General features: G+C 46.6%; 1 protein-coding gene across 1 annotated transcript in view; it reads left to right on the forward strand.

Moving 5' to 3' along the window:
- Positions 1–25,125, forward strand: part of LOC130383902 (death-associated protein kinase 1-like) — a 53,213-nt gene that overhangs the window by 14,151 nt on the left and 13,937 nt on the right. The window contains exons 3-17 of the mRNA XM_056591797.1: positions 1,673–1,894; positions 5,663–5,801; positions 9,638–9,767; positions 10,803–10,851; positions 11,245–11,271; positions 13,618–13,770; positions 14,960–15,005; positions 15,282–15,371; positions 15,584–15,676; positions 16,712–16,831; positions 18,564–18,662; positions 19,666–19,764; positions 20,845–20,943; positions 21,537–21,734; positions 22,311–22,508. Of these exons, the coding sequence (XP_056447772.1) occupies positions 1,673–1,894; positions 5,663–5,801; positions 9,638–9,767; positions 10,803–10,851; positions 11,245–11,271; positions 13,618–13,770; positions 14,960–15,005; positions 15,282–15,371; positions 15,584–15,676; positions 16,712–16,831; positions 18,564–18,662; positions 19,666–19,764; positions 20,845–20,943; positions 21,537–21,734; positions 22,311–22,508 (1,762 nt within the window). The remainder of the gene's footprint in view (positions 1–1,672; positions 1,895–5,662; positions 5,802–9,637; positions 9,768–10,802; positions 10,852–11,244; positions 11,272–13,617; positions 13,771–14,959; positions 15,006–15,281; positions 15,372–15,583; positions 15,677–16,711; positions 16,832–18,563; positions 18,663–19,665; positions 19,765–20,844; positions 20,944–21,536; positions 21,735–22,310; positions 22,509–25,125) is intronic.

A 25,125-nucleotide genomic window follows, 5' to 3' on the forward strand; every position in this document is an offset into this window, starting at 1 on the left:
CAAGATGGGCTGAATAAGAGGGGGGTGGCTGGAAGTGAGATTAGCATGAGAAAAAAGGTCTGTCTCACTCCCCGAGTCTCTTCTTAACGCGTTGTCCGCTTCCTGTGTTGTCCGCCTCGGAGGCAGGACAAGTCACTTCCTATCAAAGACATATTTTGTTTCCCCATCTGTTCATGAGAACTCTTTCAACAATGTTCAACTGTAAAATGATGACATGCATGGGAAATATGCTTTCAAAAATTGCTGATATTATTTAAATAAGGGGTCTAGAATTGTTTTTAATGTTTTGATACCCAGTTGGGTAAATCTAATTCGATAGCCATTGGTAGTATACCTTTAAATATAAATAAATAGAATATACTGAATTGGATAACTATGCTGTCTATTTGATAGAGAGTAACTAGAGCAGAATGAAGGTTGTAGGTTACCGTTGGGAGTGCGGTGAGTGCGCTCAAGCCAATCTTCCCCGCTTGTTGCCAAAGCAGAAGAAGCTATCTCACGAGAGAGGGCTCCTTATCTCCCCCTGAAAGCTCTTTAACCTTCCGGATCAGTCTATATACTCCAGTCTAGATGACTCTTTCAAAACCCAGAGCGCTGAGTAACTGTATGAATCAGAGAAACGAGTGGGGGGAGGGAGAGAGGGAGAGAGGTAGAGAGAGGTAGAGAGAGGTAGAGAGAGAGAGAGAGAGAGAGAGAGAGAGAGAGATCTCTCTCTCTCAGGCCCTTCTACCTCGCTCACATTTTCCAATTTACCTCCCTCTTGTTCTCGTTCTCTCTCTCTCATTGTCGTTTGTCCTGCTCTTCTCTTTTCAAACACCACCCCCAGCGCTGTGCCGCTCCGGCCCGTGGGTGTACAGGACTCTAAGAGCCTTCTGATTGCAAAGGGCCATGAGGGGGCTCCAGCCGCGGAGGCGTTCATAGCCCTGGGCCCTCAGCCTCCAGAGTGGCCTTGTTCCCAGGGTGGCGGCGGCGGAGGCGGCGGCGGTGGCGTTGGCATGTTGTCATGGTGCAGCCAGAGAGCACTTGAGTGGTTTCTGAGCGTGCTCAGGATGCAGCTCTGGCCAACAACCAAACAATGGCGCTCCTCAAAGACAGGATGGGGGGGGTGCGCGGTGTCAGCCCGTCAGATAGCGGTGTTGTTTACCGACCGTACTTGGGCTTCCTGTAGTTATCGTAGCCGCTATAGCTAGCAGGCTACTATCATCATACAGCAGGATGACTCGGGGAGAAATCAGAGCGTCACGAGCATTGAAACTCTTATCTTCTATACCCTAATAACTCCTTTATGTCTGTTCTCTTGGATAGTTGCCTAGTTTCGATAATGAAATGGTTGTCTGGCCCCTGAGCTCAGTGACATGTTATCCTGTGATCTATGATACAGTAATAAATTGCGTGTAAAAAAATAGCCCTATGAGTCGATTACCTTTTAATCTCGTCAGGGATGAATTAGTTGGTTCGGGGACGTATCATTCAACTGGTCATTGTGGAGTAGGTTTTAGACACGTTAAGAAGCGCACACAGCGAGATTATGAACTCAATTGTCCAAAAGATCGAAAAGACCAAAAAAATACATGAATGATTTATAATTTAAGTAAATATCTTTACTTCACAGTGTGAAGGTCTTCTTCTTAACTCATGACGGTGTACGTTTCTTCATGCCCCCCCTCCCCAGCGGTCAGTTCGCCGTGGTCAGAAGATGCCGGAACCGCAGCACGGGCGGGGAGTACGCCGCCAAGTTCATCAAGAAGCGCCGGAGCCGGTCGAGCCGACGCGGGGTCACGCGCGAGGACATCGAACGCGAGGTCAACATCCTGAAGGAGCTGCAGCACCCCAACATCATCACGCTGCACCACGTGTACGAGAACAAGGCCGAGGTCATCCTCATCCTGGAGCTGTGAGTGCTGGCGGAGCTCTTCCCTCTCTTCACTCTCATCTCGTCAGGTCCTGTCGGTTTGCGTAGCCTTTGTCCACAGTCTCAGTTAGGGCTTTGCGATTCATCTCATTTTTGATGGCATTTTAGATTTTGGGTAAAAACGATTTCCATTATTTTCGTTATGTCTCCGTTAACATTCTCTATTGGGGGAAATTTCTCAGTTACAGAGTGTTTTTTTTTGGAGAGAAATGCTGCATAAATGCATCATGTTTTCAAACTCAAAAATAATTGTTTGAACAATCGTGATTATGATTTTTTTCCATAATCGAGCAACCGTAGTCTCAGTGTTTCACAGGTTTTACGGAAAAAACTCTGGCACATAAGCCCGAAGCACAAGGCCGTGTCAGGACGGACCCAAAATAATGTTTTTGTGGGGGTTGCGTCTAGAATTGACTTGATTCCAAAAACGCTGCCTGCTACATTTGTGACCCGTGCACTTTGCAATGTTAAAACAGTGGTGCGCTAGGCATGCCGAGCGAAATGCCAGCCTGTTTGCGTTGTGCTTAAGTCTTGTCGACCAACTTCTGGTGAGGCAGGTGTGTTGTAAACGCAGAATTCCAATATTTTGACATGATTTCGACTTCTACTTTCAGTGAAACGGTTGTATGGGTTAGGTACATGCATCCAACATTTGACCTCAACGATGGACAGTAAAATGTACAACCAACAACAATGTGAAGGCAACCAAATGAAAGCGAGCTAAAAACCAATACCAATTAGAACTGGCCCTAAGGTGGAGAAGCAAAGGATGCAATCTCTGAAGACAATGTGAGTGAAAATCAGTCGCTCAAAAGGCGTAATCTGGTACTCTACACAAGTCATTACGAGATCGGAATCAAATAGAAGTTGTCATGAAACACGTGCGCTCACACACGTGCACGCAAGCATGCACAGGCACACGTATGCACATGCCCACACATGCCCTGATGCTGAAACAAGAACAGACACTCATCCACCAGCCACTCGCAACCAAGTAACTGGGGGAGCTGCAGAGTGGTCAGACCGGTATTTCGAGGTAACTGGAATCGCTCAGGAAACATGATCATTTACACACACATTCCCATTCTGTGGTTTCAACCCAAATCCTTTTGATCCAAAGAGACTTGGCAATTGCCGTCATGACAGAATGCGATTGCACACTTTGTTCAGTCGACCTCGTGAGAAAAACGAAACCGGACAATCAGAACGTGCCAATGCGTCAGAGAAAAAAAAGAGGATATTAGAAATTATGATATTTTTAAGGGATACAAATATAAAGTGCGGAATCTCATCTCATCTCATTTTCGACCGCTTATCCGGGGTCGGGTCGCGGGGGGAGCAGCTCAAGCAGGGGGCCCCAGACTTCCCTTTCCCGGGCCACATTGACCAGCTCTGACGGGGGGATCCCGAGGCGTTCCCAGGCCAGTGTTGAGATATAATCTCTCCACCTAGTCCTGGGTCTTCCCCGAGGTCTCCTCCCCACTGGACGTGCCTGAAACACCTCCCAAGGAAGGCGCCCAGTGGGCATCCTTACCAGATGCCCGAATGCCAAGTGCGGAATAGTGGCGTGGAAAAGAAGAAATTATCTAGGATAAAAATATATATTCGTACAATATGTTTTGATGGCATTCTTATCAGCTAAAAAAATATTATGGTCTTGCAGCTTTTTTTCAAGTGCATGTTGCTGTTGTGTTTCTAGGGGGGTGATTATGCTTTAAGAGTAGGTCATGTTGGAAACCTTTTGTGTGGGTACATTCCTGCCACCGCAGTGAAACCTATTACCATCGCAAACAATGAGTCTGACACGCATCTTCAGAAGATCAGAGCTGCGGTACAGTATTCCAACCCTACTGATAAAACACTATTCTGTTTCCCGCAAAGGAAGCGCAATATATAATTTTATGATCGACATTTTTATTGCTGCTTTAGTTTTTATGACCCATATATAAAAGTATTAGTAATGTAGTTATCTCTGATCCAGGAATCCCACGATTTTACAAGTAACTTCTGATCCAGCAGTCCGACTGTGTTTATAGCAGAACTTCTGGGGGGAGATGGCACAGAGCCTCGACCTGGAAACTAACATCTTCATGGGCCGGAGTTACGCCTTGTTTTTTTCTGTTTCATAATGGACATATTCTACTGAAGAAAAGTCATTCACACGAGTGGGTGGAGCATTCAGAAGGGGTTATTAGTATATATATAGAGTGTATTTCTAGAGGCCAGTCTACGTGGTGTTGGTTTGAAACCTTTTAGACGTTTATTTGACAGTTTAACACTGCTGCAGTTTGTGTTCACCGATCACCTCAGATCCAAGCCGCCAGGATGGTGATTGGTCGAAACAAATACGTAGCAAAGAGAGTGTGACGCCCAATATCAGCCAAATTAGCTATGAATCTAAAGACGGATTTGTGAGACTAGTATCGAGGTAATGTGGCTCTCAGACCATAAAGTTGCCTCTGTGTGTTCCATTCCAGAAACACGTAGAAGTGCTATTTAATATTCAGCGGCCGTATCCAGACGGGAACCATGGCTCCCACGGGCCTTTTAAACACATATGTTTACATCCCGAAGCATCGGAACAGACGAAATCAACACTCTAATAATAGATTAGGACTGGGATGTTCCAGCTGTTCTTTCCATTAGTTTGTGTGAATGTGCGTGTTATGCTAACTCTGCACGTGGCGGCAATCAAGGGTGTGTGTGTGTGTGTTGGTGTGTGTGTGTATAACAGTTGGAGGAGAGAGTGTTAAAATGGTCGGGTGATTGAGCAGTTGATGACACAATAGACGTGGCCATAATTTCACCCATCTGTTTTCAGCCTCCTCTTCTCTCTCTCTTTCTCTTCTCTTCCCTTCTCTCTCTCTTCCCTTCTCTCTCTCTCTCTCTCTCTCTCTCTCTCTCTCTCTCTCTCTCTCTCTCTCTCTCTCTCTCTCTCTCTCTCTCTCTCTCTCTCTCTCTCTCTCTCTCTCTCTCTCTCTCTCTCTCTCTCTCTCTCTCTCTCTCTCTCTCTCTCTCTCTCTCTCTCTCTCTCTCTCTCTCTCTCTCCCTTCTGTCTCATCTATCTTTCATCTCTCTGATTTCGTTGGCCTTTCTTCCCCTCTGCATCCTCGCACTTCCATGCTGTGTACATAATGAATCTTTAGATCTCTCTCGATCGGTTTTGACCGTCTACCGTCGACACGGGGAGAGGAAGAGCCGCCCAACCGTTGGATTGCGTGAGCTGTGAGGGGAAGATGACCTGTGTGTGCAAATCGTGACATTTGTTTAATTACCGAGCGGTTCCACGCAGCGAGGCGTGGAGGACGCGTGTGAGGGTGTCGTACGACAAGAAAATAACCTTTTGCTTTGGTACACGGGTGTTGAAACAATGTGTCCCACTGGACATTTATTTGGAAATGGAACATTCAAAGGCATGCACTATGAGACGGCAGACCCGTAGGCATAAATCATACCGCGTTAAGGTTTGTACGTTGACATCATTGTGTAATCCAGTGGAGGGAAGGGAACTGAGACGAATATTTATTTGTTTATGAGGTTTTAAAGACCGCATTCTGTACGGCTAAGGTCTTTCATCACCATCAACACACGGCCATCTCCAATATGTGTTACAACAGACTTGTTCTGTTGGTTACAAATGTGGATCACGTATTCGTAGCATTTATACATTTGAATAGGTTGAAATTGGTGAATAATCCAGTATTCTCAATGTCTAATCCCCATTCTTCTCCGGGTTTGTCTCTGGATCAGGGTGGCTGGCGGGGAGCTCTTTGACTTCCTGGCGGAGAAGGAGTCCCTGTCAGAGGAGGAGGCCACCCAGTTCCTCAAGCAGATCCTCGACGGAGTCTTCTACCTGCACACCAAGCAGATCGCCCACTTCGACCTCAAGGTACCGGAGCAGAGTCTCACAGCAAATCCTGATTGTCACCAGTGTGTTTGACAAACCCTAACTGATACGGTACAAGATCAAGGAAGATAGGCAAAAGTTAATGTAACTAAATACCTCTGACATCATAACACAACAATTGATGAGACAAGGGATAATAGTCAGAAAGGGAAACTTTGAAGCCTATTTAGGCCCAATCCCATTTCTACCCCTTACCCCCTCCCCCTTACCCCTACCCCTTGTTCAGAAGGGGTAAGGAGAAGGGTAAGGGGTAGAAATGGGATTGGGCCTTAGACCGTCCGGCTCTGCCGATCAGTCTGGCCTTAACTAAAGTCATAAAAATGCTAGGACCAATCAACACTCAGGGAAGCATTGTATTATTACCAGTCAGTGCTCGGGTGGCGGGTGCTCAGACAAACAGTTTTTGTCTGGCATAGACTGAATTACAATGTTAAAAGATAACAAAAATATAATAATAAATAATGTTTTTTCCCCAGATTAGATTGTTTTCGATCTACCTCCAACCGTGAAGGGAGCAAAAATCAGATTGGCTAGAGATTATAGGACAATGTCAGCCAGGGGAAATCAATTTCTTCCCGGCAAAGGAGAGTCAGATATTCATTGCAAAACGCAAACATGAATATCAGCAAATGGTCTCACCAAATAACCTCCAGAAAACCTCCAGTTCTGCTGTTTAAATTCTAGTCATCCATGCGTTCATGCAGAGATCTCAGTTCCGTTTTTATGTTCCTGTTTTTTCTGTTTTGTTTTCCTTGGATATGAAACCAAACAACACTGACGTCTACATTTAACGTGAGAACGAAGGATTCCCCCCCAAATCCTGGAAAACGTGTTGCTTCTTGCTAATATGACCTAAACAGAAAGGTTTTCTGTGAATTCTTTCTCGGTATTTGATGCCTCAGTCAGAATTAATATTATTGAAATGAATCGTGGGAGTCTCTTGTGTTCAATGTTTTTTATTTTCTGTGTTTGTTTTACAATCAAATTTATCTTGGAATAATTATGATGAATTCTTCACTTTGAGGTAGAGAGACCTGGCAATATATATATATATTTTTGTAGATTTGAATCTATTAAAGGTCCTTTCATTATGCTATAATCTATTTGAATTACCTTTCAGCTTGGTTCTTTTAAGTTTGTATAATAAATGCTTGTTGGTGCTTTGGATAGATGTGTAGAACGATGAGAGGAGAATGTCTTTGCTGGAGTAAGGGTCCACCTAGAATCCACTAGCCGGTGGGTCTCACGGGAACCAAACACTGTAGCTGGAACCATGCTGGCCCGAGGCTAAACTCTGCCATGTTCACTTAACAATAAGTTGGTTTAACAAGTCCCTTTGTGTTGCTACAACCTGCACTCCTAACAGAGCAACCTATTTTTTGGGTTGGTTTTGTTATTTGGAGATATAAACACAATATAATCTGACTTACTTAAAGTTGTAGGTAAGATTTGATAGTTGTGAAGAGACATATCAACATTTAAAAGAATAGCATCTCTGATTGACAGGCAAAATTGATTCCCTAAATCAATCATTGATGGGATGCCCTGATTGGTCAGAAATGTGCCTGAAGCGGTCTGAATTCTAAATCGGCTAATACAGAGGCAGGTGCAATTAACTGAGAAAAGACATTCTCCCAGCGCATTTCACTTCCAAATAGCAGACGGTTACGATGCCATTTCTAACAATTGACACTCAAATAGCAGCTCGTAAATCAACCCTAACCCTACAGCACATTCAAATGAACATCCGCTACTGGGAACTCGCTCTGTTGCCGTGTGCCTATTTGCTTCGCGGCACGGTTTGAGTGCCTTGTGAACGTTACTGTGGCTCGGTCAAACAGCTGTTCTGTGAAAAACAAGAGACGAGTGAGTGAGGCGCTGAATCGGGGAGCAATCCGAACCCACTACGAACCCTTTAACGAAAGCATTGTACACGGAATCGAATCAGAGCGTGTTGGCTAGTAACCACAAGGTTGCTAGTTTGTTCGCCGGCTCCTCCTAGCTGAGCGTCGAGGTGTCCATGAGCAAGGCACCTAACCCTAACTGCTCCCGACGAGCGGGTTGTTGCCTTGCATGGCTGACGTCGCCGTCAGTGTGTGAATGTGTGCATGAAAGGGTGAATGTCAGGCAATAGTGTAAAGCGCTTTGGGTAAAAGCGCTATACATATAAATATAAATATATATATATAAATGCAGACCTTTACCATTTGTTGACGAAGCCGCTGCTGTGAGCACAGCCCAGAAGCTTCAGTCCATTACGGTCTCACTGTGAAACGGCTCTTGATTTGAAGCCCTTCGCTTGGCGTAATGGTTTAATTAGCTCTTTGTTCCACGGCGGATAAAGCGCCAAGTAAGTTGCCGCATAATGTATTTCAATGCACTGTCGATCATGTTATTGATCCGCTGTTCCCTAATGGTTGAGGCACAACGCCTGGTGCACAAGGCTTAGCTGATATTTAGTATAACTACCCTGCTAAACCAACCAGGCCCAACTTATCCATGCCAGAGATGCCCAAGACATCCCTGTCCTATTCCTCTGTTGGGTTGCTTGTAATTATGTGTTTTCTTCATTTGTGATTGACGTTGATCAAGTCAAGACATTACCCAGCCTCTTTCTATAAATGATTTAGTCCTGCACTTCAGGTAATATGTCAATCTGTTCCTGTTCCAAATGAATATTGATTTAACAGTTTTAATAATAGCCTCGGCCTTGCGACTAGAATCAAAACGCTTGGCTCTGTATGACCCCCCCACAATAGCTCTGTCTCCTATCAGCGCCTCACATTAACCTTTAATCAGTTTAGTATCCTTCTTGGCTCGACAGCTAAACATAGAACTGTCATCTTTCTCCGCACTGAAGGGTCCTTTTACTGCATTAGTACCGTTCTATTGGCGCCATCTTTATTCTCCCTCTCTGAAGCCCCTAAACCCATCGAGCCTGTATCCGAAAGACAAACTCCTTCACAACCAAAGTAAAGCTGACTAAAGGAGGCATCCCGTTACCCAGAATGCAGAGCGTATGTCCCTTTGGCTGCGCTTGCGCTTTGTCTTTTGCTCCCGTGTGTTCTCACCCGTTTCCTCGAGAGGCTTTCGCCCCTGCTTTGCATGGGGATTTCCATGATTCCTGCCAATTGATTCTCTTTTGTCCGCCGTTGTCTGCCGTTTGCTTTGACGGATCCCTCACACATTTTAATTACACGTTGGGAGGTGTGTTATTTCTTAAGAGACACGAGATAGCTCATTTAGAGCTAATGAGCTGATGGTTTGAGCCCCGACGGCTGGCTGATATCAATGTGAAATATCTGCATGGAAAACCACAATCTAGATTAAATTGCCCCTGATGTCTTTGTCTTTTGTCTCTCTGTGTGTGTGTGTGTGCGTGTGTGTGTCTCTCCTTTCCTTCCTATCACTGTCACTCTCTTTGTCTCTATCTTTTTCTTTCACTCTATTTTGCATCTCTCTCTCTCTCTCTCTCTCTCTCTCTCTCTCTCTCTCTCTCTCTCTCTCTCTCTCTCTCTCTCTGTCTCTCTGTGTCTCTGTGTCTCTGTGTCTCTCTCTCTCTCTGTATCTCTGTATCTCTCTCTCTCTCTCTCTGTATCTCTCTCTCTCTCTCTCTCTCGCTCTCTGTATCTCTGTATCTCTGTGTCTCTCTCTGTATCTCTGTATCTGTATCTCTGTATCTCTCTCTGTATCTCTGTATCTCTCTCTCTGTATCTCTGTATCTCTCTCTCTCTCTCTCTCTCTCTGTATCTCTCTCTCTCTCTCTCTCTCCGTATCTCTCTCTCTCTCTGTATCTCTCTCTCTGTTTCTCTCTCCAGCCCGAGAACATCATGCTGCTCAACAGGACAGTGCCTCATCCACGAATCAAGCTCATCGACTTTGGCCTGGCGCACAAGATTGACTTTGGGAACGATTTCAAAAACATATTTGGAACCCCAGAGTTTGTAGGTGAGTGTGCATCATGAGTTGGTTTCATGTTTGATGCAATATTATATCATGGAAAAACACGTCTATAAACAATGCGTCTACACAATTAGATTAACAGCTTATTTACACATACACCTACGGCATCTAGGTGTGTATGAGTGTATACATAAATGGGCTCTGGCGCCCCTAGGGTGCTGTGCAGTGTTCTTCTCTGCCAAACCCGGCCATGGGGACTTGGCGAGTGAGACATGATAATAGCCTTGATTATTCGAGGACTGTTCTCACTCCCTTAGACACACACACACACACACACACACACACACACACACACACACACACACACACACACACACACACACACACACACACACACACACACACACACACACACACACACACACACACAGAGACAGAGAGAGGGGACCCAGTAGGTTGCCAGCCCCTGAGTGACGCTGGTCTAAATAGAGAGATCACCACATGGCATGGGGCCTAAACTCTGGGTTCAACAGAAGGCCTGGCCAGTGTCAGGAAGAGCTAAAGGATGTGGTGGTTTTACACTCGGGGCCTAAGGAACAGCCCTAAGGATAGTTCCTTAGGGCTGGGTCTTTTAGCTTGTCGGAAGTTGACTTAAGGTTTGATTAAGTCTTTGTGTAACACCGCATTTCTCATCTCTCTATGGAAAAGAATGGTGTGACATGTAAGAGGCTTGTTGTTGTGGTTTCATTGTTATATTTTCACTCTGTACAAAGTGGTTATTGTTAACTACTGCCTCTGATTACAAAGATACTGCTGCGTTACCTCTTTGGTTTCACGTCAACCGTTTTAAAGATTGCAAACATTTTTGGGGATTATGCAATGTTTCCATTCATTTAGAAAAGTGGCCGTTGCAGTCTACATGTATTAAATTAATTATTTTTTTCCATAATGAGTTATGAAACTGCATGGAGTATCCAAGCTGGTAGCCTCCTGTTCATCGGTTAGGATGCACAAGTCTAATGTCTAATGAGTGCATTATAATAACCAGAGACATGGCTGTGCTGTGTGTTTGCCTTCCAGCACCGGAGGTGGTCAACTATGAGCCACTGGGCTTGGAGGCCGACATGTGGTGAGTGCACACACACACACACACACACACACACACACACACACACACACACACACACACACACACACACACACACACACACACACACACACACACACACACACACACACACACACACACACACACACACACACACACACACACACACACACACACACACGTTGAATTGCTATGCATACATACACACATACATACACACAGCACCTGGAACACAATATTTAGAATTTCCCTTCTTTCTCTGGCCCCTACCGTCATTGAATCAATTTATCGACTATATATAGAGAAATTCAGCAATGAATTTCTAGAAAGCGTTGCAATCTGTGAAATAGGTGGGATTCATCCCAACTGTGCTCATTGTATCTCTCTCTCTCTCTCTCTCTCTCCCTCTCCCAGGAGTGTCGGCGTGATAACCTACATACTGTAAGTACCTACACGGCCCCTAACGTTGACGACGGAGTGGCATGTGAAGAGCATTCCCTGTCTGTAATGTGTTATGACACGCCCAGCCCCAGGGCTTTAGATCAGAGCATCCAGCCAGCATCTGATATCATATGGAGACCTTCGAGAGGCAGTCAAGGGGTTAATGGCCCCTCATGGGGCCCCCTCTGGGAGCCACAGAGCAGAAGGAAAGCGGAACGATCAGCATAAATTGAGGTCCTTACGGCACCGACACTGAAGACAATGGTCGAAACATGACGTCATTTTTTGCTAATTTAACTTCGGATTACCGATTTATTTAATGCAATTGAGGCTAAATCGCTCTATTCAAATGCTCTAAGTATTTGTAAACTGAACGTAACTTAAAATGCTAAAGTTAATATTTGTTAAGTTTTCAACAGAATTCAATCCCTGACATTCATTTAATGAACTACAGAGTTCTGACGGTTTGACACCCTTGCAAGAAATGAATAACGCAATGTATCTGCAACTGGACACGCCGTTGCACACTCGAACACATACTCATTCCAGGCTGTCCGCCCACACAGTTATGAGGCCTTCAGTCTGGCGATGTGAACATAAGGCCTTGATACGTCTAGAACCAAGGCACCCTGCCTGTACCAACTACGCTTCCCATCAGGAGGAAGGGAAAGAGAAGGAACCAATTACATTTTAAAGTACGGCATCTAGAAAAAGATCCCTTGAAAAAGTTGAGCGGGTTAAATGTTGTTGTTTTTTTATATATATATACGAATTATTATAATATAATTCATATATTGTAAAAATAACTGCATGTATTAACAAAACCTCTCCCAACGTGGACGTATTTCATGGACAAAATGTTGAAGAGGGCACTTACGTATATCTTCTGTGTTCACAGCCTTACTCTGGCCTAACCTGCTGGCAGTGCATGTTTGTTACGAACAGCTGCATCCCATTAGGTTGATAAATTACTAATTGCACCTGACATACAGTTGACCTTGACCACGGCCTGAAACGGTTGGCACGGCAATGGGCCTCGGTCGCCTAGCATCCTTGTTCTCAACGCTAGCTGGGTTACGTAAGCGAATGCGGAACTGAATACAGAATTCCCCATTTCAGTTCTCCTTAACACAATACGACAGTTGGTCGTGATAGAAGTGGAATAATGGTTTGTTCTCTACAATCTCGGCCCGAGATTGTAGAGAACAACGTTTAAATCCTTTTGATTAACAGCTTCGTTGAAACCTTGATTCTGATTGGTCGATAACTGCATTCAGGGCTCTGTTATTTCTGAATAGCAGACCATTGCTATGAATAACGGACCGCAAGGAGACCTTATTTAGGACCATAGATTCTGAACAGACGGAAGCAATTTATTTTTGCGTAAGCACAAAAAAACGAATTAAGTCAATAAAATCAATTCTTGTTATTGTTTTTGATTTCTTCAGCAGGTAGAAGTATAATAAGCGATAATTCCAACCCCTCAGCTTTGCATCACAGTCCTCCATCAACCTTTCAAGCATGTATATCGCAATAATACATTCACATAATGTATCGGTGGGATACCCATATTATTTATTCATCCAGCATTTATTTTCTCATAAAGTCATTAATCATAAAGAGTTTGTGATCCAGTTGCCTGGACTTTATGTCCCCTGATTAAAATCACATGTAAATGATTCGTTAGTTTCCCCAATCGTGGTTGGTTTACTCATTCCTCAAGCTTCCTCTGCTTCTCACACAGTGTGAGAAGCAGACATCCACTTTTTGTGTGTGTGCCTGTGTGAGTGTGTGTGTGTGTGTGTGTGTGTGTGTGTGTGTGTGTGTGTGCCTGTGTGTGTGTGTGTGTGTGTGTGCCTGTGTGTGTGTGTGTGTGTGTGTGCCTGTGTGTGTGTGTGTGTGTTGTACAGCATTGGTTTACATTAATTCTGTGTGCAAAGGGGCTAACCCTTCATCACTTATCATGGTGAATTACAACAGCCGTTTAGTTTCTATCATATCTCAATAGAACTCCTGCCATTGAAGTAAAGTGGGCGAGGGAGCCATGCAGCTGGGGTTTCACAGGCCCGTGTTTGATTTACAAACCCCTTAGCTTGATAGCACGTCTCGGCTAATCAGGCTCCGACGATAGCGAGCCCTATAATCAGCTCGCAGTCAGTCAGAGCCGACTCTCCGCTCTTCCGTTCTCAGGGCACCGAGCCCAATCAATGCGGCCCATATTGAAAGGCACTGCTGAATAACAAACTCAACTCTTTTGTTGTTTGGCCAATCGTTTTTTAACCATTTCTACCTTTCATTGTCGACCTTTGACGAGCCCGGTTGTTTCCTCCTCCTCCCCCCCCCCAGTCTGAGTGGCGCCTCCCCCTTCCTGGGTGACAACAAGCAGGAGACGCTGGCCAACGTGTCGGCCGTGGACTACACCTTCGACGATGAGTTCTTCAGCAACACCAGCATCCTGGCCAAAGACTTCATCACGCGGCTCCTCATCAAAGACCCAAAGTACGCGTGCGCCCCTTCCCTCTCCTCGCGCACAGCCCCGAGACGCTGTTCTCCGGAGGACTTATTGCTATTTGGAAATCGGCATGTATATTTTTAACGTGCGGTTTATTTCTGTGCAGCACTCGCACGGGAAAACGGATACAAATACAGTATGGCGAAACAGGCCATAAATCATCCGGGGTAAAATCAAAAGCAGCATGCCAGTCCGAGCTGGCCCCGATCTCGGGGTTCTAAAAATCGTACCGCTTCCTTAAAGAACCAGGAAGGCTTAATGGCACCTAAATACCTCAGTGAAACTAGTGTTGCTCCTGTCGTTTTCTCAGTGACACTAAAGCACATGAGATGTGCAACTCATTGTTCCTGTATGGTCCACCCTCATAATGTGACCGTCTCTGGCGATCCATCCATACAACCGCACCTGCAGCCAAGCGGCCTATTCCGCATTGATCCCCATTATGAGCAGACACTATTGATTAAAAGGTATTTCATGGTAAATCCTGCAGAAGAGCAGCGATGTGCATCAGTCCTGGTGACCTTGAGTACAGGGGTATGCCCTTCACACAGATGCACACTTGAGCCTTATTTGACTCAAACGCCAGGCAGAATGAGGCGAGGATCAGTGCTTCATTCTGCTGATGGTAGTGTACACCAATCAGAACAGGGTTTAAGTCTGGTCTTTCATGCTGGCTGTGAGCTGATGAAACAAAGACACTGCATTACTGATTGTAGTAATGTTATAGCACAATTGATAGCACACACACACACACACACTCATTCACTCACTCTAGATCGGCCCAATTTAGAATACTCTTGCATTTGCAGTTTTATGAATGTTAGTATGTTTGTATCTCTCTGAAACAGAACAACTTATCGCTAAAGGTTTTGCCCATGACAACAGAAGGGAGATCTTAAAGATTGGTCGGTTGTTAGGCTCTCCGTTATGCTTACTCGTCAGATGATCTGATCGTTTTATTTCGAGGGTCAGCACAAAAGTTATAGGTGAAAAAAAAAAAAAGAGTGTTGAAATGTAGCTTTGCTTGTAATATAGTTTGTAAAATTAATAATAAATTCACAAATGCCAGATATTATTGATTGGTGTTGACTGAGACATCCAGCTGTAAACATTGACATTGATAAATGAATGTGATCATTACCAAGCTCTTGCTTTAACTTGTCTCCTGTTTAACAGAAAGCGGATGACCATTAAAGACAGCCTTCTGCATCCCTGGATTAAGGTTTGGATTGATTACACTTGCTATTTCAGATATATTCAGATATTAAATTGATCACCGATATAGTTGTGACTGGTCATTTGTTTTATACGTCGTCAAATATCACTGTGAGGTTGGATGAATTACGTGCTTTTTTGACGGTATCAAATATTTAGCTTCGACGTTTGCTTCCACATTATCGTTTGACAGCGATTGTTATTTCTTATTGTTCATGCTTCTCAAAGGCACCATCAATGCCAACAAATGACAGTAAATGTCCGCTGTTCTTTGTCCCGGCAGCCAAAAGACACCCAACAGGCTCTGAGCCGCAAAGAGTCTGCGGTCAACATGGAGAAGTTCAAGAAGTTTGCTGCGCGAAGGAAATGGAAGGTGAGACTTGGTCATTTGAGCCTCCACCAGGGATTATAACATATCTTATACCACAATGATAACAAAAATGTATTCAGGATTAGAAATACAAATAGATAACATGGAGCAGAGGATTACTGAGTGGCGTACAGCAGCGCGCTCAGTGATAAACATGGTGTGCTGTATACCAGTTGAAGTGTTACTCTTAAGGTGTTTCCTCCATTCTCTTCCAGCAATCTGTGCGTCTCATCTCCTTGTGTAACCGGCTGTCTCGCTCCTTCCTGTCACGCAGTAACATCAGCGTGGCGCGCAGTGATGACACGCTGGTAAGGCCTGGGAATCGCCAACAGCAACCCAGCGACGGGCTGTGGTGAACGTATTTAATGTATTGGATGTATTTAAATAAGGTTAACTTGGTTAGGTTTGCCGGTGACTAGCTTGTGGCCCAACACGGGCTATATCAGTCCTGTACCTTCTATTGTATTTTCTATCTCGGTCTGTCTATCTCTCACTCTCTCTCTCTCTTTCTCTTTCTCTCTCTCGCGCTCGCGCTCGCTCTCTCTGTCTCTGTCTCTGTCTCTCTCTCTCTCTCTCTCTCTCTCTCTCTCTCTCTCTCTCTCTCTCTCTCTCTCTCTCTCTCTCTCTCTCTCTCTCTCTGTCTCTCTCTCTCTCTCTCTCTCTCTCGCTCTTTCTCTCTCTCTCTCTCTCTCTCTCTCTCTGTCTCTGTCTCTGTCTCTCTCTCTCTCTCTCTCTCTCTCTCTCTCTCTCTCTGTCTCTCTGTCTCTCTGTCTCTCTCTCTCTCTCTCTCCCCCTCTCCCTCTCCCTCTCCCTCTCCCTCTCCCTCTCTCTCTCTCTCTCTCTCTCTCTCCCTCTCCCTCTCCCTCTCTCTCCCTCGTGTGTGTTTGAGTGTTATTCTCTCTTGCATCCGTCTTCTTCCCATGGCTTTGTGCAGTGAGGCGACCAGCCGAAGTTAGACCTGTCTCCGTAGCGCTCCTCAAAGAGACTCAAGCCGATCCACTGCACACAGAAATACATCTTGTTCCCCTTATATCTTCTTGCCAACGAACCACCGAAATGTTGCTTTATTTTTGTAATGTTTTGTAGTGTGTGTGTGTGTGTGTGTGTGTGTGTGTGTGTGTGTGTGTGTGTGTGTGTGTGTGTGTGTGTGTGTGTGTGTGTGTGTGTGTGTGTGTGTGTGCGTGTTAATGCCTAACTGCTTGAAACAGTGAGACGGGTCGTGAGTCAGAAAGGCTGTCTGGGGACAGCTTTATAAAAATCCTTCCACCAGAATCCTTAAATAAGAAATCAGGGAACTCGGTTTGACTCCTCCATGAATATGTGATCACGCTCGCTCCAAACAGGACGAAGAAGACTCCTTTGTGATGAAGGCCATCATCCACGCCATCAATGACGACAACGTGCCGGGGCTTCAGCACCTGCTGGGCTCGCTGACGAGCTATGACGTGAACCAGCCTAACAAGGTGAGACGCACACACACACACGCACACACACACGCACGCACACACGCACGCACACACGCATGCACGCACGCACGCGCGCACATACACGCACGTGCATACAGACTATCACACATAACTCATTTCCCACACACACACACACACACACACACACACACACACACACACACACACACACACACACACACACACACACACACACTCTCAATCACGCAGACATAGATCAACAATAACACAGACACATACAGATCAACACACACTCACTGATCATCACACACTGAATAATCGGCGCGATTCCATCCCCACCGTATCAAAAGCTTCTCCACACCTTGTCTGCATTAATAGGTGGGGACCCCTGCTGCTTTTTCTGCGTTAAGTGTGTTCTCATCAATCGTGGCTCGCGTACAAAACACACAAAACGGCTTACCAGGCGCCCTGTTAGTCAGAACCTGTGTCTGTGCCTACGATCCGGCCACATAACACCATGCCCACCCACCCCACCCCCCAGGGTTTAAACAGAGGTCAGTGAAGAGTGGATTCCAGTGGGAGTTCCCTGTAGCTGGATCTTCTGTAATTAACTCCATACCTCATTGTAGCCGTCTGCAGGCAGAAACGCCAGCAGCTACTTGTGCTGCTAGCCAGTCTGAGATAGCAGTCTGAGATAACCGTACTCATCCGAATCCCCCGAAGCTTGTTGCCAAGATATCTAAGGATATTTAAAACCCTATCTCCAGCAGATATAAACACCACCTTGGTGTGTGTGCACATGAGTGTCTGGTTGCGGAAAAGAGTTCAGAGGAACTTTGCTTTGCTTTGGCATTCACACTTCATACCGCTGAAGGAAGAGCGTGTCGAGCTCAGAGGATTCCTTTTGCTTCTCCGTGTTTCTCCCTGACGGGAGAGGACATGAAGTCTGCTGACAGCACACCGAGGCGGGGGGGAGAGAGGGGGAGGGATGGGGAGGGGGGGGAGGGGGTGGGGTTCAGTGGAGGGGAGAGAGGGGGAGGGCGGTGAGGGGAGGGGAGGGGAGATGAAAGGAGGGGACAGGAGAGGAGGGGAGTGGGGGGGGGGGAGAGGAGATGAGAGGAGAGGAGGAGAGGAGGGAGGGGAGATGAGAGGAGAGGAGGGAGGGGAGAGGAGGGGAGGGGGGAAGGGGGAAGTAGAGACACTAACAAGCTCAGTAGGGTGTGGCGGAAAAGAGGGAGGGGGAGAGAGAGAGAGAGAGAGAGGGGGAGTCATGGAAGTAAAGAAAGGAGATGAGGCGAGAGTGAAACAAGAGGGCAAGAGTGAAAGGTAGAGACAACTCTGAGGATAGGACTGCATGGATGAACGATGGAGAGACACGCGATGGACTTAGAGGGACGGGGAGGAATGTTGATGGATTGTTCCTCCATCTGCCTCGTTCCCGTCCTCTCTTTCTCACCTTTCTCTGATCCTCTTTCTGTGTCTCTCTCTCTCTCTCTGGCTGCATTCAGAACCACTGCTACAACACTCTGTCCCAGCCGTGACGTTTTCCCTCCATCTCAAACCCATCAGAACAAATCATTTAAAAAAAACAGGGACGTTCAAAACATTTAGAAAGCCTTGAAAAGGATAATATTGGAAGGTACTGTTTGTGTTGGTGTTTATGTGTTGTTTGTTTGTTTCGCTTGTGTGTGTGTGTGTGTGTGTGTGTGTGTGTGTGTGTGTGTGTGTGTGTGTGTGTGTGTGCGTGTGCGTGTGTGTGTGCGTGCAGCACGGTACCCCCCCTCTGCTGATAGCGGCAGGCTGCGGGAACGTCCAGATCATCGAGGTGTTGATAGCGAAAGGCGCGGAGATCAAGGCCAACGATAAGGTACTCACTCACCCACTCGTCTCCGTCCCTGACGCGGGAACGCCGGGCCACGGGCCGGGGGGGGCGCATAAAGCAACGCTCCTTCTGCGGCCTCACCGACCATGAAACACAGCCTCTTACCGACCCTCACTGGGTAGCCACCCAAAGACTTCACGGTCGTTGATGGATCACCACCAGTAGAAGTGACAGATTGATGACCCACCCCCCACTGCTACGAGCGGCTGGACAATCCGATACACGTGGCGCCCTACTCTGTATAGCCCCGTGACAATGAGAGGATAGGCTGCTCGCCAGTCATTCGTGATGTACGACGATAATATGGGTTGCTTTCTATGTCCATCGACGCTGAAAAATGACTTTATGCAGAGCTTGTCGCTTACCAGACTCATTAGCATATTGTGGAGCAGATGCCTTTCTATATGTTTATTGGTGTCCGGGTGATTAATCATCACCAGGGGTTATCTTTTCTCCAGACGATTCATGCTCATGCATATTGTATATTTAATTTAATATAACTTGCACCTGATGCCTTCTTTAAATGTTCCTTACTATGGTCATTATAGTATAATTTTATGCTATTTTCTATTGGTCATGGAATAATAAGACTTCCTTGCATTTTATTGGATATCTTTCTATAATATTATGTATTCCATTGGCAACATCAAAAATAAGGCTTCCTTGCATTTTATTGGCTATCTTTATATTATGTATTCCATTGGCACCATCAAATATAAGACTTCCTTGCATTTCAAATTCCTAAAACGCTTTCGGTGGCAGGAAACTCAATAATTCCAGGCTCACTTACCATGAAAAAGATGCAAATTCAGCACAACTATGGGAAAAGGGTTCCTCTGAAGCGCAGGTGGCCCATGGAGTGTTTTGGATGCGTGTGGTATTTACAAAGTGGAGGCTGCTGGTAGCGTCTGCAGCCATGCGATTGTGGCGCCGGGCGAGGTCATTGATAAATCCCGACGCATGGCTTTGCATTTGAAACCCCTCACAGAGCGGGACCAACGCTATCTATTACGCAGCAAGACACGGACACGTCGGAACCCTGAAGTTCCTCCATGAAAACAAGTGCCCACTGGACGTCCAAGATAAGGTGAGTCACACTCATTCCTCACCTCGTTCTCTCTTTCTTGCTCTCTCTCTCTCTCTCTCGCTCTCGCTCTCGCTCTCGCTCTCTCGCTCTCGCTCTCTCTCGCTGCTGCTCCCTTTCCCACCCTCTCCCTCTCTCTCCCGCTCTCCTTCTCTCTCCCTCTCTCTCATCCCTCATCCCATGCTTCACACATACACATTTCACTCGCATCAAGCCATTTCAGTCCTCACACATTCCTGCATCAGCATATTTTATGCACACAACCACCCATCCGATCAAACCGATCAAGTCTCACGTGGAATTTTTGTTTCACCCGTGACTTACATATGAACCAGGAAACGCACAAGAGTAACCAACACAAGCATGCGGATACACACACATGCATACATGTACACAAAAAACACACACAGCACCCACTAGAGGAGAAAATCAGTAACGGTAGCATTTCTGTTGCTGTTGCCATAGAAACAAGACTTGCTGAATAAGGGTGTGTGTGTGTGTGTGTGTGAGTGTGTGCGATGCCCTCATGTAGGTTAAACTGCATGGGTGTTCACACCTGCTTTTAATGCTGGTGATCTTGTTGGGTCTTGCCTGTAAAGCAGGATTGTTGTAGAAATCTGTCCAATTAACCCCGACGGCATTTGATCGCCCGATGGAGAGTGAACAGCGCTCGCTCCTCCCTGAGTTCACTTAGCATGAGTTATGGACACAATGCGTGCATGTGTGTGTGTGTGTGTGTGTGTGTGTGTGTGTGTGTGTGTGTGCCTGTGTGCTCTCAAGGCTGCCTAAGCACATGCTTGTGTCAGCAAGTATTTTGAGTCCTCAGAGCATGTATCTAACTGTATTTAAGGATAGAATCATGACTCAAAAATTCATGACTTGCTGTATCGTTTGAAGCAATTTGCATTTGCCTGCCAGTCTTCCCTATGAATATTAATTGTTTCCCAGGTTGAGAAACTCTTCTTAGCAGAACCTCACTACAACGACTGCTCGGCATTTGTGGACGCTCCCTAAAAAAGAGGCGTCAAAGTAAGAAGGGCTTGCGTTTCAAAGTCGAACGGTCCTCTGTTGTTCTCCGCGCAGAGCGGGGAGACGGCTCTGCACGTGGCCGCTCGCTATGGAAACGTGGACGTGGTCACCTACCTCTGCAGCATCAAAGCCAACCCGGACCTGTCCGACCGGGTAAGAACATCAATCGGCCTGTCTTCAACACATTACCTGGTGGTTTCAACACTGTAAGGCATGGTGTCTATTATGATCACTGGCGTACACTGTTATGTACACTGTTAAACTTGAGTTTGTGACGGTCAGTTAACTAATTAGTTACTCTGACATATCTTTGTTTTAGTCTCCCTTCACCAAATTTGTCCAAAGCTTTTACAAAAAGTGAATATAAAGGACTTGACCTTTTTATGAGGACAATCCCTAGCTGATTAAGATTAAGTAAGAAAAACTACTACTAATAAGGAGTCCTTAGGTCAAAGATGTCTGCCAATATAAAGTTGGGACATTAGATTCAACGTTCGATTTCTAACTTCCACTAAGGAGTCAGAAACTATGATTCCAAATATGTCGACTGATAAAGATCGTGAGACCATCGATTCAGGATGTCCACCACCGAGGAGTCAGAAACTATGGATCCAAGACCTCAAAGTGCCTCGATTCCACCGAGAGGAATCGACAAAGAGACCCACAGGTCAACCTCAGCGCCTTCACCCTCTCCCTCTCCCACCCTCCCTCCCCCCCTCCCTTCCGTCGGTCTCCCACCCTATCAGGAGCAGGAGACGCCGCTGCACTGCGCGGCCTGGCACGGCTACTCCGCGGTGGCGCGGGCCCTGTGCCAGGCCGGCTGCCACGTGGACGCCAAGAACCGCGAGGGGGAGAGCCCGCTGCTGACGGCGTCGGCGCGCGGCTTCGCCGACATCGTGGAGTGTCTGGCGGAGCATCGGGCCACCATGGAGGCCACCGACAAGGTGGGTGTGTCTCGGGAGTGCAGAGGTGGTCTCCCCCCCCCTGCCCGTGGAGGAGGTTCACCACCTCAGCAGGCGAGACCGAGAGATGGTTTGAATCCTTTGTGGTGGGAAAAGTGAAGGGCAGCAGCTGAGAGGTGAACAGGCATTCCCCATCCCGGTTTTGTCTGTCAGACATTGTTTGGCGAGAGTTGCACTAAAAGAAGGAGAAACGTACCCAAAATTCAAGAGACTTATTTGGTATGCGAATCCAATGCATCCAACGGGACATTATATCATTATATCTCCAAAAACCGGACTGAAAACACTCAGTCAGCCGTTAGTTTAAAATGCAGATTGTGCTATTTAATAAAGGGTGGATTTAGAACAACATTGTGTGTGTGCGTGTGTGTGTGTGTGTGTGTGTGTGTGTGTGTGTGTGTGTGTGTGTGTGTGTGTGTGTGTGTGTGTCTCTGTGTGTGCGTGTGTGTGTGTGTGTGTGTGTGTGTGTGTGTGTGTGTGTGTGTGTGTCTCTGTGTGTGTGTGTGCGTGTGCGTGTGCGTGTGCGTGCGCGTGTGCGTGTGTGCGCCGTGTTTCCAGGACGGCCACACGGCGCTCCACCTGGCCGTGCGCAGGTGTCAGCTGGAGGTGGCGCTCTGCCTGCTGAGGCACCGCTGCCACGTGGACCAGCAGGATCGCCACGGCAACACGGCACTGCACATCGCGTGCAAGGACGGCAACCTGCCCATCGTGGCCGCCATCTGCGGGGCCAAGGCCGGACTGGACCTGCCCAACAAGGTCAGGCTCGTCTCCTCCCATTAAACCTGGACCAGTCCCACCAGTCACACCAGTTAGAGATGACGACAAAGGAAGAGGTTTTTTTTACTGATTACTAATGCTGGCCCAGATGTGCGAGTTGTCTGTTGATTTATTAGTTGTGCGCTTGAAGACCCCCGCTTCCAGCAACATCATCATGGTCTAAGCCAATGTTTAAGGGGACCTATTATGCTTTTTCGACTTTTATGACCTATGAACGTTGTTATAATGATTGATAGTCATGTTTAACCATACTAAAGTGTCAAGTAATGACGTACATGCATTTCGACGTATTCCCTGCTGACAGTCTGGGGTGGCTGTGCAGAGCGCTAAACACTCGGGACAATGTTTGCGATTCACTTCTTCACATTTCCGGGAAGTCGTCTACGTAGAGGCACTCCTGCCGCGCTCCCATATGCCTGGTCAAATCTGCCCGCGCGCGCGCTTCAAGGAAGCTAACCAATCACAACGGAGTTGGGTTGGCAGGAGGGGGGCGAGGGGGCGGAGAAGGACGAAACCGAGCGTTGACAGAGAATGCTGAAAGCGCCCGGATGAGAGGAAGAGTTTCCCGAAAATCTACATCGTTTTTTGTGTATGGTTAAACATGACTATCAATCATTATAACAACGTTTATAGGTCATAAAAGTCGAAAAAGCATAATAGGTCTCCTTTAAGCTAACAATAATAAAAAATACCCCGTTCACCCAGACTTTAGACCATGTAATCTAACGTCTGAATTGTGATACTATTGAAGCTCTAAATCTCTTCCCTTTAGGTCTCCCAGCTAGTATGTCTGTTGTCCTACCTGAAGCTGAGATCGGTGTGGTCTTGGCCGATAATGACCGGTGTTTCACTGTGTTTTAGCGGCACCTAACTAAGGAATGTACGAGGACATTCTTTGTCCGTGGTGCTTTTATGATTTCATAAAGAAAACGGGGCAGCATTTTCTACCAAGCAGCATCACCGATATCCCGGGTAACCTGCTTGGCCTGGTGACATGCAAACAAACGGTCAACATCACGACTTCCATCGTAGTCTTAAAATAGAAACCGCAAACAGGAGGCTCCCTGTTTCACATTGTGTGTGCATGTGTGCGTGTGTGCATTCAGTGTTTGCCCAACGAGCCGTTCCCTCTGAAGGTTTTGTTTTGACATGGCTACCCACACATTGGACCTTGGTCTTGTGTCTATAGAGGACACCGGCCGTTTTAAATATATTCAGATCCAAGAGGACTCGTGCAGCCGGAGCTCATGCATTGGGCTGTCTCTGCACACACACAAACACACTCTAGTTTTGATAGTGAAGAAAGTGCTGCGATTTGTATGACGATCTGTTTGTTTTCTTGAACCATTACAGCACGCATCTCGGCCTGTTGGCCCCTTTCGCCTCCAGCTCTATGCTAAACATGCTAAACTATACTAAACAAGAACGTCTCCCTGTCCTCCCTCCCTGGTTCAACTTTTGAACCGCTTCTTTCTTTGTTTGAATCACATGGGTGCTAATTGAATCCGTCACCACAGCTCAAGCGAGTGTGATGTGGAGGTCGAAGGCACTGGGGAGTCTGTGTGGAGCAGACAGAACAGGCTGCGTATCGTCGCGACCGAGCCGTGGTTAAACAAACCCCGAGGCGACGGAGGTCTTGAGACCCGGGACCACGGCCAGCCATCACGCCCCTTTGTTGTGTTGGTACAACGGCATTGTTCGCACGGCCACAAGTGGAAGGAGAGCCGGTTGATATTGCTCAACATCGCTTCACTTTTATCTATTGTTTTGTCAGATGTGCTCATATTTCCCTCGGGGAAGGGAAGTCTCCATTACGCGTGTGTTAGCGTACAGTTCCAGCAGCAAACCACGGAAAACCCCCACCCCTTCTTATTGATTTTTCATTCCCCGGCCCTGTCAGTTAACAGATGGGCGTTAGTTTCCGCACGTGGTTACGAAACGATGCATACTGTGTCCCGTTCGGAGTCTAGGCTTTGTTTGATGTTCTGCACCACGGTGTCATTTGTAGTCCGCACATCATTGCAGACCCGCTAGCAGAACCTTTTTTTCTTCTCCTCCTGGCACTGCAGGTCTGTTCTAGAGTTTCAATCAATACTCGGTTACCGTGTAACACATCCAAAACGTCTAAATGTTGGAATTGAATATGGGAACGCAAGTAGGGAATTCCAACCGACAACATGGGTTGCGGTGATGAGGTGTGCGTGTGTGTGTGCGTGTGTGTTCCTGCTGAATTGTTATGTAACTCAATTTGTTTCACTTGTAACTCAATCGGGCGCATGGTGACTCAAGTGTTTTTAGCTGAAATGCTGAATCTCCTCAGAAATATCGTTTTTTTTTAACTGAATCGCAACTTATGCCCAATCGCAATACGTACCGTACCAGCACTCAAACGTTGCAACGTGAGGTCCCTGCGGACTCCCTTAGCCGATTCCCCTCCCTAAAATACATGAGCTGAAGGAGCAACACTTTAGAAGTGTCCGATCAAAACACGACTTTCTACAAATGTAGATTCTCTTGTTAAAAAACAAACGACCAACCTCCTTCCATCCTCTCCACTCCACTCACCACGGGCTCTTCTCTCCCCCCCCCCGCTGTG

The sequence above is a fragment of the Gadus chalcogrammus genome, chromosome 6, assembly GCF_026213295.1.
Source record: "Gadus chalcogrammus isolate NIFS_2021 chromosome 6, NIFS_Gcha_1.0, whole genome shotgun sequence".
Taxonomy (NCBI): Eukaryota; Metazoa; Chordata; class Actinopteri; order Gadiformes; family Gadidae; genus Gadus; species Gadus chalcogrammus.